The following is a 12,969-nucleotide window of genomic DNA, read 5'->3' as shown; positions in this document are numbered from 1 at the left end:
TAATGTTTTTGAGACGAATACATGTTGAGTCTATCGGTAGTGTGGTGAGTAGGGTTCCATTGCATGAATATGGCACAATTTGTTCTCCTGTTGTAGACTTTTGGGTTGTCTTCACTTTGGGTTTTTATAAATAAAACTTCCATGAATATTTGCATACAAGTCTTTGTGTGCACATATACTTCATCTCTCTTGGGTAAATACCTGGGGAGGAATCATTGGCTCAATTGATAAGTAATGTACGTTTAACTACAGGAAACTGACAAACCCATTTGCCAAAGTGGTTAGACCATCTTACATTTCCACTGGGAAAGTATGAGAGTTTGGGTTGCTCCATATCCTTACCAACATTTCATGTTATGTCAGTCTTTTTAATTGTAGTCATTCTGGTGGGTATTGTAGTTGTATCTCTTGGTCATTTTAATTTTAATTTGCCTGATGACTAATGATATTGAACACTTTTTTCATTTTCTTATTAGCCATTCATTTATCCTGTTTGTGAAGTGTCTGTTCAAACTCGGGTTTTTTGGTTTTGGTTTGTTTTTTTTTTAAATATCGGTTTGTAGGAGTTCTTTACATATTTTGGATACCAGTCCATTTTGCCAGATACATGTATTTATGAATACATAGATACATTTCTCCCAGTCTGTAACATACCTATTTATTATATTAATGGTGTTTTTTTGGTTAACAGGAATTTTTAATTTTGAAAATTTAGCAATTTTACAATAATTTTTCTCAATATTTGGTGCTTTCTGGATCCTAAGAAATCTTTTCCTATTCCAAAGATCAGGAAGATAGTTTTGGCTTTTTCTGTTTAGGTGTGTGATCCATTTCAAATTAAATTTTGTGTATAGCGTGAGGTAGGTGTTAAGTTTCACTTTATATTTACATTTGATGGTCTAACCATTTGTTGAAACTACTTTCCTTTCCCTGTTGATATATAGGACAGAATTTTTAAAAAAACAAAAAAACTGTCCAGCCAAGGAAGTGAAAAAACTGAACCTCTGGGTCTCATAAACCGAACCTCTGGGTCTCTCAGACCATCCCCAACCTTGGGGTCCCATTCCTTACCAAATTAGTTTGTTCACAGTTATCTTGTGATTCTCAGAAATTACTTCACTCATATGTGAAGATTTATAAGTCAACAACTCTTCACAGGGTCTGTAACTGTGCTATCCAGTATGGAACCACTAGCCACATGTAGCTATTTAAATTTAATTTAAATTGTATTAAAAATGTAGCTTATCAGTTACAATAGCCACATTTTGAGTGCTCAGCAGCCACATATGGACACATATGGCTCTCTTACTGAACAGCATATATATAGAATATTTCCATTTTTTTCTACAGTGCTGGACAGCGCTAGCCTATAGAATAAGAACAGAGTCAGGCTTTGTACAGTTTTGTAGCATACTTTAATGAATTTTTTGTTTTGTTTTGTTAACTAGCATTCAGTATCTATTTTTCTGTTCTTGCTTATTTCTCATTCTTCCATGTTCCTATTTCAATTCTAAAGTGTACCGTCCTAGCCAATCCTTTTGTCCGTCTAAAAATGCAGTATCTTATATCTGTTCTTTGCTGCTTAGAAGAAAGAATTCCCCTGGCTGTGCATGGAATCATTCTTTTGTGGAGCCTACCTAGTACTGACCTATTTAACTTCTCTCAATGCTTGATGTCTTCCAACTGCTGCCAGGATGCCTGGACATCCCCTTTCAAGGTGCAGCCCAGAGACAGATTATTTTGTCTTTCCTGTCTTGATTAACATTGCATCTCTCCTTAGCATTTCTACTATAAATGTTAAACTTAGGAAAAGTAGTAGATTATGACCTGTAACCATGTTCTTTATTAAGAATTCTGTCTAGTAGTGAACTTTGTTGCCATTTCATCATGAGCAACCACATAGGAATTTGTGAGATTTTCTCTCATTGTTTGCTGGGCATGAGCTGCACAGACACTGACTCTGCCATTAATGTCTTTCAGTGTGGGAATTTTGCTGTCCTCGTGGATCTTCATATCTTGCCGCAAGGTTCAAACAAAGATACAAGCTGGTTTTCTGAACAGAAGAAAGAGGTACAACAAAACTTTCTGCTGTTTAATTACAAATAGCTGCTGCTGCTACTGCTGCTACAAGAAATATTAGCTTTTTCCAGCTTTCATTTCTATTAGTGGGGAAAATGTTGAGTATTTAATTCTTGAAAAACAATTTTATTCCCAGTGACAGACACATATGCGCCCACTTTTTTTTTTTTTCTTCAGAAACTGACACATTCATACACTTCATATGATACTCTATTATTTAAGCCAGACATTTTATACCTCTTTGTTTTGGGGAAAGGAGTCTATATATTAAAAAAGAAAAGAAGAAGAAGTTAAAGTGACTATTGCAGGTAATCAGGGATTTTAACCTGACTGGTTGTGAAGGATAGCCTGAGCACCTGAAGCAGGTGTGGCGTTTAACCCAAGGCTGAACCTTCACACCCATCTTAAAGCCTCAACTTTTATTTTCTATCATCCTTGTATTACCATGAGCCTTTGACAAGTGAGAAGATACTTGACCACTTCTCACAGTGGTCAGTCAGGAAAGCCAGTAGCCGGGGGCTTAGCAGAGCGTGATGTTGGACTTCACTGAGCCTCAGCCTCCTCATCTGAAAGTGAAGAGGTTTGCCTAGATGCCAGATCCACTCCTGGTTCTAAGTTTCAACAATCCCACCCAAGTGCTGCTTGTGGTGGAGGCTTACAAGCTGCACTGAGCTCTCACCATTACTTTGCCTCCTTCTCCGATCCCTGTTCTCCAGTGAGCAAGAGTAACCAGCTTGTGGCTTTTACATACCTTTAAAAATATCATTATCCATGATGTCCATTTATCACAGTTGCTTTTTAGAGTGAGAAATAAAAATAAAATGTGTTAAAATATAGTATATGCAGAAGAAACTATGGACAGTGGTGGGGGGGAATAAAAGCCATGCTTTTCTGTGATAATTGCTTTTAATCAGCTTTTGGAGATCACCAGAAAAGAGATCCCCACCTCCCAAAAAAGATTTTATAGGATAATACATTTTCATTCAAAGGATAATATTATCAAGACTTTGCTGTCATTATTTTACAAAGAATACCTGGTGACCTAAAGTTGAGGAAAGGAAGGCACAAGGTTCTGTATGGCGGGATTTATCATTCAGGTAAATAACTGTAGACGCTCCTCTTCATGACTCTTAAATATTTAGCAAGTCAATCAACATCTCCTACGCCACTTACCTTCATATAATTCCACTCTTTAGCTTACTAACACATGTTGCTGTGATTCAAAACTATTTGCTCGTTTCCCCAAAGTGACCAATAGTCACCCAAGGGGACCTCACCCCGAAATCTTCTGACTTGGCTTAAATTAACAATGTTATAAATCCACCATTCCAGGCCCGTTCTCCATTCCCTTTCAGCTTTGGCACCTTAGACCTTTATCAGCCTTTCTTGTTAACCTTTCTTGTTAATATTGAGTCCGATTTGCCCAAGATTCAGTTAATTTGGAATACTTTAAAATAAAGCCCTGGGTGTGTGAATCACCTCATAGCCAAAGCATGAGGCTAGGTTTTTTTTTTTTTTTTTTAAGGAGCCACATGCAGCTGCGTGGATGCTCATAGTACCTACTTGAGGGCAGCAGGGCATGACTTAGCAAAGCTGCACAGTGCATGACAGGACCTGCAGAGCAGTGCTGCGCTGCCAGCTGCAAGGGGCAGGTCACTCTAGCAAGCTGAGCTGGCCACTCAAAACCAAATAGTCAATTTGCTGCTGCTTCTTTAATTTGCCCTTTTAAAATGTGTATTGGCCAGGCGCAGTGACACACACTGTAATCCCAGCACTTTGAGAGGCTAAGGTAGGCGGATTGCCTGAGCCGAGGAGTTCAAGACCAGCCTGGGCAACATGGTGAAACCCCATCTCTATAAAAAATAAGAAAGTAGCCAAATGTGGTGGCTTGTGTCTGGAGTCCCAGCTACTCTGCAGGGTGAGGTGGGAGGATCACTTGAGCCCAGGAGGTTGAGGCTGCAGTCAGAGCTGTGATCATGCCACTGAACTCCACCGTGGGCGGCAGAGTGAGACCCTGTCTCAAAAAAAAACAAAAACCAAAAAATTCGCTGATGTTAAAATTCTTCTGGGATCATTTGTGTGTGTGTACGAAAGGAGAAAAGCTAGTTGAGGAAAGGCTATGACTTTAGCTTATGTTCAGTGTCCCCAGGCTTTCATCTTTTTTATCATTGGATCCTCTCATGATTGGGATTTCATGAGCAACCAATTTGATTGCATTTTAACAGCCATTTTATATCGTGAAACCCTGAGAATATCCAGTTCCTTTTTAGAAAGAAGAACTAATTACATGTATTAACCATATGTTTATTTTGAGTGCAGCACGAGTAGTCTTTGTACCCAAACAGTTGAACTCAAACTGTTCCATTTGTAAACTTGAGGAAGCGAGCACAGCCCATTAGCCTAGAGATGCCCTGTGTATCTCTCTCTTGCGCACTGATTTTAACTTGTTCTTCTTGTCTGCCCCTCAAAGGTAGCTGAGAAGTTTTCTTTTCTCGCATTGTTGTGGTTCTGAAGAGAAAGCTTCACTAAGTGTGGTGTGGTCAGTTACTGGTGTCTGTCACACTGCACTTTGTCTACCTTCCATTCGTCAAACTGACTCACGGAAGGAAAGCCCCATAGCTAGAGGGAGAAAATTTGTGCGTATGAGCCTTTGCTTTATTTTTGTCATACTATTTTTAGTTTTAGCCTTATAGGGCATTTATGGCCAAATTTTAGCAATCCTTGTTTCCATGTATGTCTTTCACATATTTTCTAGTGCAGTCATAGTTGAACTCTGCATGTGAAGCAAAATTCTTTAATTGTTTAAAAAAAAAAAAAAACCTATGAGGCGGCAAGGCTGCCTTTTTGTTGTGTGAACAATGCCGAAACACTCAACTGTAAAGGGATATCTCTGTATTCCATGAGGCACTGCATCTTTGGGCTGCAACATGAAAAGCAGGAGAGAGGAAACCAGTGTTTGTGTTTTATCTAGAAACTCACATTCATGAGTTAAATCAAGGGTTTTCTGTACTGTTTGAGGGATATAAGTGTTAGTAATAAAGGAAAAGTTTTGCTATCATTGCTCCTCAGAACAGCTAAAAATTTTGTTGTTTTAATTTGTGAAGATTCTAAGAGCTGAGATGACATTGCAAGAAACCAGCAAAACAGGTTTGAGGTGACCTGGGCAACTCTGAGTTTGCCGCAGTCTTTGGGAATTAAACAGGAATCATCAGTCCTTATACATCAGTTCTTAATTTAAATTAAGAAATTTAGATTTGTATGTTATTTTACTCTCTTTTTCTACATTAGGTTACAATTTCCTGTTAGTGCAGGAAACAACTTCAAAGAGTATCTTCCCATTGTGTGGTTGGGCTTGAATTTTTGTTTACCTTTGCCATAAATAACACCAAAACAATCAAACAATTATATTTATAAGTCATAAAACAATTGACATATCCAGAAACTTACTAGTGATAAGGAATACTGAAATTGAATTAAAACCATGTGTTTCTGTTGCCTAATAAGTGTTCATCTACTTTAGAGAAATTACATTATTTTCACTGTTAATACATGAGTGTAGTGCATTTTTACAAAAACAAACTAGCATATACAGTATCATCAGGAGCGCAGAAGAAAATAGGATTAGTGATTTCCAGTTCTCTGCTTAACTCACTGCTTAACAGTTTCCTTCTTCAGTAGATTTGTAAACTCAGGACCAGAAACTAATGAATGATGGTGTTTAGATTTTAAAAAATGTTTAGACCAAGTTTGAAAAATGGGACAGTTTATATAAAAATTACTGTTTCTGACTCCTTTTGAACAAAGATCTAGCAACACTGTGCCTGTAAACATGAAACAGTCCCCTGAAACCATGGGGGGCTGCTTGCTGTTGACTGGGCTGTGGTGTGGGTTCCCCATGCCATTGCACCAGCAGCGGATGCATATGCCCTTACTCCTGGCCCCGTCCCCGTCTACAGTCCCCTGGCTGGCCACACTGGGTGTTTCCCTGGGGCCCTGATGCCAGCCAGTGTTGGCTCTTCTTGACTTATTTCTTCTATTTGTCACAGTAGAACCGATTGATACTTATATGAAAGCATTCTTTACCACACTTTCTACCTCCTTACCCTGATGTTTACATTGAAGTGTTTTTATCTTTCTTTTAGAAATATGAAACTGAAGCAGAAAGAAATGAAATGACTTTCCCAGATCATACAATGAGCCAACATCATGGTTTCCAGCAAACTTCAGTAGCAAATTTAAATTTATGATGTTATTCATGAGCACACATGACATTCCTTTCAACATTCATAGCTAAATTAAAAAGCAAACAAAATGAAATGTTCATTGTTGACTTTTTAATAGATATCAGGTTAACTTTTTTGCATTAAATTCTAAGGTTATATCTAATTTTTTATTTGCTTTAGGAAGTCTGTTTACTGTTAAAAGAAACCATTGATTCAAGAGTTCAGGAGTACTTGGGAGTTCGCAAACAGCACAGGCCATCAAATGCAGAATTCACAAGATCCAGTCCCTTGTCCTTAAAAGGTAGGCACAGAGCACTTTGATTTTGGACAAAAAATAAATAGAATTTCTACTCTGTAGAGATGGCAATTATGTTTGACTCTGACTGTCATATTAGTATAGTGATACATTTTAAAAATATGTCCTAATGAAGATACTTTGTTTGGGTAAAGAAAATTAACCAAAGAGTCCTCAGAACTTTTAATGATAGCAAAATGTATAAAAATAGCAAATAAAACATTCCTAAGGAAACTGTAAATTCTTTAAAGGATTGTTTTTTATTTTTAAGTTTTTTTTTTTTTTTTAGTAGACATGTAATAATTATACATTTTTATAGGATACAGAGTGATAGTTTGATACAGGTATACAACGTGTAATTTTCAAATTAAAGTAATTAGCATATCTATCACCTGAACATTTATCATTTCTTTGTTGCAAGCATTTAAAATCCTCACTTCTGTTTTTTTTTAAATATACAATAAATTAATGTTAACCATATTTACCCTATAGTGCTATAGAACACTAGAACTTACTCTAGTAGTAATCTTATATCCATTAACTAACCTCTTCCTATCCTTCCCTTCCCCATCCTTCTTAGTCTTCTAATACCCACAACTCTCTCCAATTGTATGAGCTCAATTTTTTTTTTTTTTTTTTTTTTTGAGGCGGAGTCTCGCTCTGTCGCCCAGGCTGGAGTGCACTGACGCAATCTCAGCTCACTGCAAGCTCCGCCTCCCGGGTTCACGCCATTCTCCTGCCTCAGCCTCCTGAGTAGCACCCGCCACCGCGCCTGGCTAATTTTTTGTATTTTTAATAGAGACGGGGTTTCACCGTCGTCTCGATCTCCTGACCTTGTGATTCGCCCGCCTCAAGCTTCTACATATGAGTGAGAACATGTGATATTTATTTTCTTATTTTCTGATTACATCATCAAATTTTAGTATGTCTATTTATCTCCTTTTTTTCCTTTTTCTTTTTCTTTCTTTCTTTTTTTTTTTTTTTTTTTTTTTTGGTTACAGTAGTAAGTTCTTAAGTGGTGATTTGTGAGATTTTGGTGCACCCATCACCCAAGCAGTATACACTAAACCTGATTTGTAGTCTTTTATTCCTCACTCCCTTCCCACCCTTTCCCTCCGAGTCCCCAGTCTATTGTGCCATTCTTATGCCTTTGTATCCTCATAGTTTAGCTCCCACTTATGAGTTTAGCTTTCCATTCCTGAGTTACTTCACTTAGAAAAATAGTTTCCAGTCGCATCCAGGTTGCTGAGAATGCCATTAATTCATTCCTTTTTATGGCTGAATGGTATTCCATTGTGTGTGTGCCTGACTTACTTCACTTAATTTCCTTTGGGCTCATCCATGTTGCTATTGAAACAGGAACAAATACCTTATTCCCCACACAGGGTGTGTGATGGGGGTGTGGCTCGCTTCATCAGTGCCCTGCAGCTCAAACCCTCAAGGGAATATACAGAACGGGCAGTTCATAGGGAGCATGGACTCCAACCCTACAGCAGCAGCAGCATCTAGCGTTGTGTGTGTTTACATGTCCTGAAGCCCCAGTGGGCGTGTGTTACAATGTGCTTTTTCAGTTTAGCTGTCTTAATCAGCTCAGTTAGGCCCTCTGCCTTATCTCAAGGACAGAGGGCTTTCTGTATCCCAGGTTCTTGCCTTGGTGTACCGGAAATACTAGATCACACGTGGGCTTAGAGAATGGGTGCAAGGTTTTATTGAGTGGAGGTAGCTCTCAGCCAGGTGAATGGAGAGGCCAGAAGGGGGATCGAGTGGGAAGGTGGTCTTCCCCTGGAGCTGGGCCTCCCAGCTGCCGGACTCTCTGCCCCTGGCAAAATTTCTCGTTATCCCACTCTCAGTGGCCTGCTGGAGTCTGCTGGTGCCTGTCGGAACAACTTCTTCCGTTCCTCTGCTCCTGTTGACGTCCAGCCGCCTGTGTGTGTGCCTGCTAGGGTCTCAGGGGTTTTATAGGCACAAGATGGGGGGTGTGGCTGGCCAGGGTGGTCTGGGAAAATGCAACATTTGGGCGTGAAAACAGGAGTGCCTGTCCTCACCTAGGTCTGTGGGCACAGGCCCAAGGGCGGAGCCCTCACCAGGGACCCTACCCTTCTCTACCCAGCACTTCCTTGCCCCCTCCCATATCACCATGAATGACAGATTTTATTCTTTTTTTGTACATATTGCTGAATAGGATTCCATTGTGTATACATACAGCACATTTTCTTTATCCATTCATCTGGTGATGAACATTTAGACTGATTCCATATCTTAGCTATTGTGAGTAGCACTGCAGTAAACAAAGGGGTAGAGATCTCTTCAATATACTGATTTTCTTCTTTTGTTAACATACCTAGTAGGGAGATTGGTGGGATCATATGGTAATTCTATTTGTAGGTTTTTGAGGAACCTCCAAATTGTTCTCCATAATGGTTGTACTAATTTAAATTTCCATGAACCATGTATATGAGTTCCTTTTTCTTCACATCCTTGCCACCACTTGTTAGTTTTTGTCTTTTTGATAATAGCCATCCTAACTGTGGTGAGATATCTCATTGTGGCTTTGATTTGCATTTCCCTGATGATTAATAATGTTAAGCAGTGTTTCATATACTTGTTGGCCATGTGTATGTCTTCTTTTGAGAAATATTCAAATCCTTTGCACATTTTAAAATCAGATTCACTTTTTTGCTATTGAGTTATTTTAATTCTTTGTTATGGACATTAGTCCTTTGTCAGATTAATAGTTTGCAAATATTGTCTCCCATTCTACAAGTTGTCTCTTCACTCTGTTGATTGTTTCCTTTGCTGTATGGAAGATTTTTAGTTTGATATAGTCCCATTTTTCTATTTTTGTTTTTATTGCTTGTGCTTTTGAAGTCTTACTCATAAAATCCTTGCCTAGACCAATGTCTTGAAGAGTTTTCCTTGGGTTTTCTTCTAGTAGTTTTTTAGTTTTTGGTCTTACATTCAAGTGTTTAATTCATTTTGAGTTGATTTTTGTATCCAGTGAGAGATGGGGGCCCAGTTTCATTCTTCTGCATATGGATATCCAGTTTTCCCAGTAGCATTTATTAAAGAAAGTGTCCTTTCCCCTAATATGGTTCTCGGCACCTTTGTTAAAAATCAGTTGGCTCTAAAAAAGTGAACTTGTTTCTGGGTTCTCTATTCTGTTCCATTGGTCTATGTGTCTGTTTTTATAACCATACCATGCTGTTGTGGTTACTATAGTTTTATATTATATTTTGAAATCAGGTAATATGATGCTTCCAGCTTTGTTCTTTTGCTCACAATTGCTTTGGCTATTTGGGTCTATTGTGGTTCCATACAAATTTTAGTGTTATTTTCTTCTATTTCTGTGAAGAATGCCATTGGTATTTTGGTAGGGATTGGTTAATACATGCTTAGACTCTTACTAAACTGTCAGTTTCTAAAAGGTATGAGCATTGTTGACCCAACTTGACCACAAGATTGCTTTTCACAGATGACAGAGGTTCACTGTGTTCTAGGCTGTGTAGATCTAGACACCTGCAGGGACAAGAGGGACACACCATGGTATACCACCATCTTACATTGTTTATTAACAGCATCACTAAAAACGGAAATTGATTCATGCTTTTACTTTGTCATCAGTGCCAAAAACATCTCTGTATACATTTATCTGACTGCCTATTTTCAGCTGATCCTATAGTCTTCTAAGCCTGTTTCAAAACCAGGTTCAAAACCACTAACCAAAAAGCCATGCCTGTTTCCTCCTCAGTCTTCAGTTCTATGTCTCATGTTCCCTGAAAATAGAGTTGTTGTTTCTGTGTAGGTAGTTTGGATGAATGTGGATTATTTATGCTTTTGTGTATATTGGATATCTTCTCTCATTTGTGTGAGTTCCTTACCTTTTTTTCCATTTCCAGATCCGTATAATGGAATATGCTTCAGCAGGGGTATATATACTTAATATACAACCCTGGATAAGCTGAAGTCTCTAGGCTGGTGACTTTGCTCATTGCTATAATAATAGTCATATTTTTTATACTTTGAGATTTCTTTGTAAACAATTTGCATAAATGACTTGGAGGCTGTTTTTCCAATTATATGATACAAAGGAGTATGAAAATTATTCACAAACTTGGTCAAAAACAGCATAGTACAGACATTGCCAATACCCTCATTGTTTTTAAGAGTTACCTGAAAATTTATTTCAGTAGATTCAGTAAAAATTATTGTAAGGCTTTTCAAAGACTTGACTGTCAATTCCCATCAATCCTACCTCACTAATATTTTTCCTCTTAACCTTGCCCATATTGAGTATTACCAATGTTTTTAATTTTTGCCAGACTGACAGGCCAAAAGTCAAAAAATGAGATACTGTGCTTTTCGATTTTTATTTATCTGTGTTATAGTTTAGATTTGTGGTTTTTGCCTTTTCCCTCTTATTTTTTTTTTCCTTTTGTCACTCCCTTGGTCAAGGCCCATCTTGATCAGCTCTTAAATTAATGCCATAGCCTGTGATTTTCCTCTTAATTCATCCACACCTCTGCTGCCAGGGTGGCCTTTTGAAGGCAAAAATGTGGTAGCTCCTAGCTTGAAACGCTTTGTGGTCAGGAACCTTAGTTGCCTGACATTCTTTATTTCACTTTTTCTCTGCTTGAGACTAGCCAGAGTGGGTCTGGCTCTTAAGCAGAGAAGAAGTTGATTAAAGATATTAGATAGCTCACAGGATCTCGGGGAGTGCCAGAGAGCCCTGTTGTGAAGCTACACAAAACAGCCTCAGCTGTGAGTCAGGGACAGCTTTGTGACATGCTCCCTGTGATGCTTATGACCATATATCAGAAACTTTGCTGAGCATCATCCTCTGCCCCATCTTGCAGAGACTGACTGCCCAGCCTGTGGCCACAGCCTTGTGCTGTTTTTTCCCTTCTGAGTCCTCCACAAGGTAAAACTAGATTTAATGGCTGTCTCCTAGTTACAAGTGAGTCAGGGGAGGCAAAATGTTTTGCTTTTACCTTGGGAAATTGACACTTATAAGATGTGGAAAGTCATCAAAACATAGGATGATAGTCAACAATTTTGAGTGGGTGGACACAAGTTACAAATATCCACTAATAACTTTTCTCTTGGCTTCCTTCTTCCATGAGCTGCTATTCAGTAACAAGAAGCTATTGCCTAACAGCCTGACTTTCCCAGCTACCAAGGAAATGTGCTCACCAAATATCCTCCAAAAGAGATGACCCCCCAGAGTCTCAAGTCCCAGCTCCAAGTCCAGAATTTCTAAGTGATGTTTACTCCCCTTCTAGTTCATTCCCGGTGCATATTTGTTAACTTTTCAACTAAGTAATGAAATGAACTACTGCCAACAAACCTTAAATAAAATAGTAGGGAAACAGAAAGCCAAAAAAGTAACTGATATATAAATAAATACATGATGCAGCAAAGAAGACAATGAGGTAGGTAAATGCTACCATTCTAACTTCTGTAACCGTGAAATAAGTAGTTGATGTTTGTATCTTACCTCCTCTATTTATTTTGTATTCCCTGTGTTCTTTGCCTGTAACTCATCTGATTAGCTTTCTTTACCTTCATTCCCCCAGGATTTGAGCTGCCAGTGGTCTTGCCTTGATGAGATTGCCATTGTTTTAATTAACTTTTAGCACTGGGTATGTTTCACCAGGTAGAACTCATTACATTCTTTTTTTTTTTTTTTTTTTTTTTTTTGTCTATATACTTCTCTCCCCACATTCATCTCATCATAAGCCAGCATTTCAGCTCCCCTTTGGCCTGTCTGTATAGTGCCATAAAGAGCCTCAAACAGTCACATGGTACTTTGAACGTTCAGCCCGATTCATTGTTATCATCTGTGTTACAATCATCCTTTCAGTACGAAGGAAGCAGAGTCGTGGGGATGGAAAGTAAATGTTTGCTGAGGTGGTCACCTCCCTTTCCCAGTCCTTCATTCCAGGAACCATGTATCTGGCCAAGGTAGCACATATTGTTCTGCTGGTCGGAGCCTATATTGCATCCCTTAGGACCTTACTCCAGTTCTACAAGGCCCTGCCTCATAATTGGCATCACAACTGAGTTTTCAATAGACCTTTTTGCCATTGAGTAAGGCCAGCTGCAGTTGAGCTGTGCTTGACTGTTTGTAAGACCATTGCATTTTATAAGCCCGCTGTCTTGTTTCCTGTAAAATGAGCTGCTTTGTCAGAATCGCAGTGCTGGTGATGGCAAATGAGGCCTTCCTGAAGTCTGTGGATGATGTGGCTGGCAGAAACATGGAAAGCATACAGGGCACATCCAAATCCAGAAGAAAGCTCCATTTTAGTGAAGATAAGGCATTGGCTCCTCTGTGATGAAAGAGGTCAAATATCATCTACCCACCATCACTGGCCC

General features: G+C 38.8%; 1 protein-coding gene across 5 annotated transcripts in view; it reads left to right on the top strand.

Moving 5' to 3' along the window:
* The window catches only part of SLX4IP (SLX4 interacting protein), a 204,240-nt gene that overhangs the window by 130,777 nt on the left and 60,494 nt on the right, over positions 1-12,969 (top strand). For all 5 annotated transcript variants that reach the window (XM_033185613.1, XM_033185610.1, XM_033185609.1 and 2 more), the window contains 2 exons: positions 1,981-2,070; positions 6,483-6,603. In XM_033185613.1, the coding sequence (XP_033041504.1) occupies positions 1,981-2,070; positions 6,483-6,603 (211 nt within the window). The remainder of the gene's footprint in view (positions 1-1,980; positions 2,071-6,482; positions 6,604-12,969) is intronic.

The sequence above is a fragment of the Trachypithecus francoisi genome, unplaced genomic scaffold (genome assembly GCF_009764315.1).
Source record: "Trachypithecus francoisi isolate TF-2019V2 unplaced genomic scaffold, Tfra_2.0 Lachesis_group21, whole genome shotgun sequence".
Lineage (NCBI taxonomy): Eukaryota > Metazoa > Chordata > Mammalia > Primates > Cercopithecidae > Trachypithecus > Trachypithecus francoisi.
The sequence above is the reverse complement of the archived record's forward strand: the minus strand, read 5'-3'. Positions and strand labels throughout refer to the sequence as shown.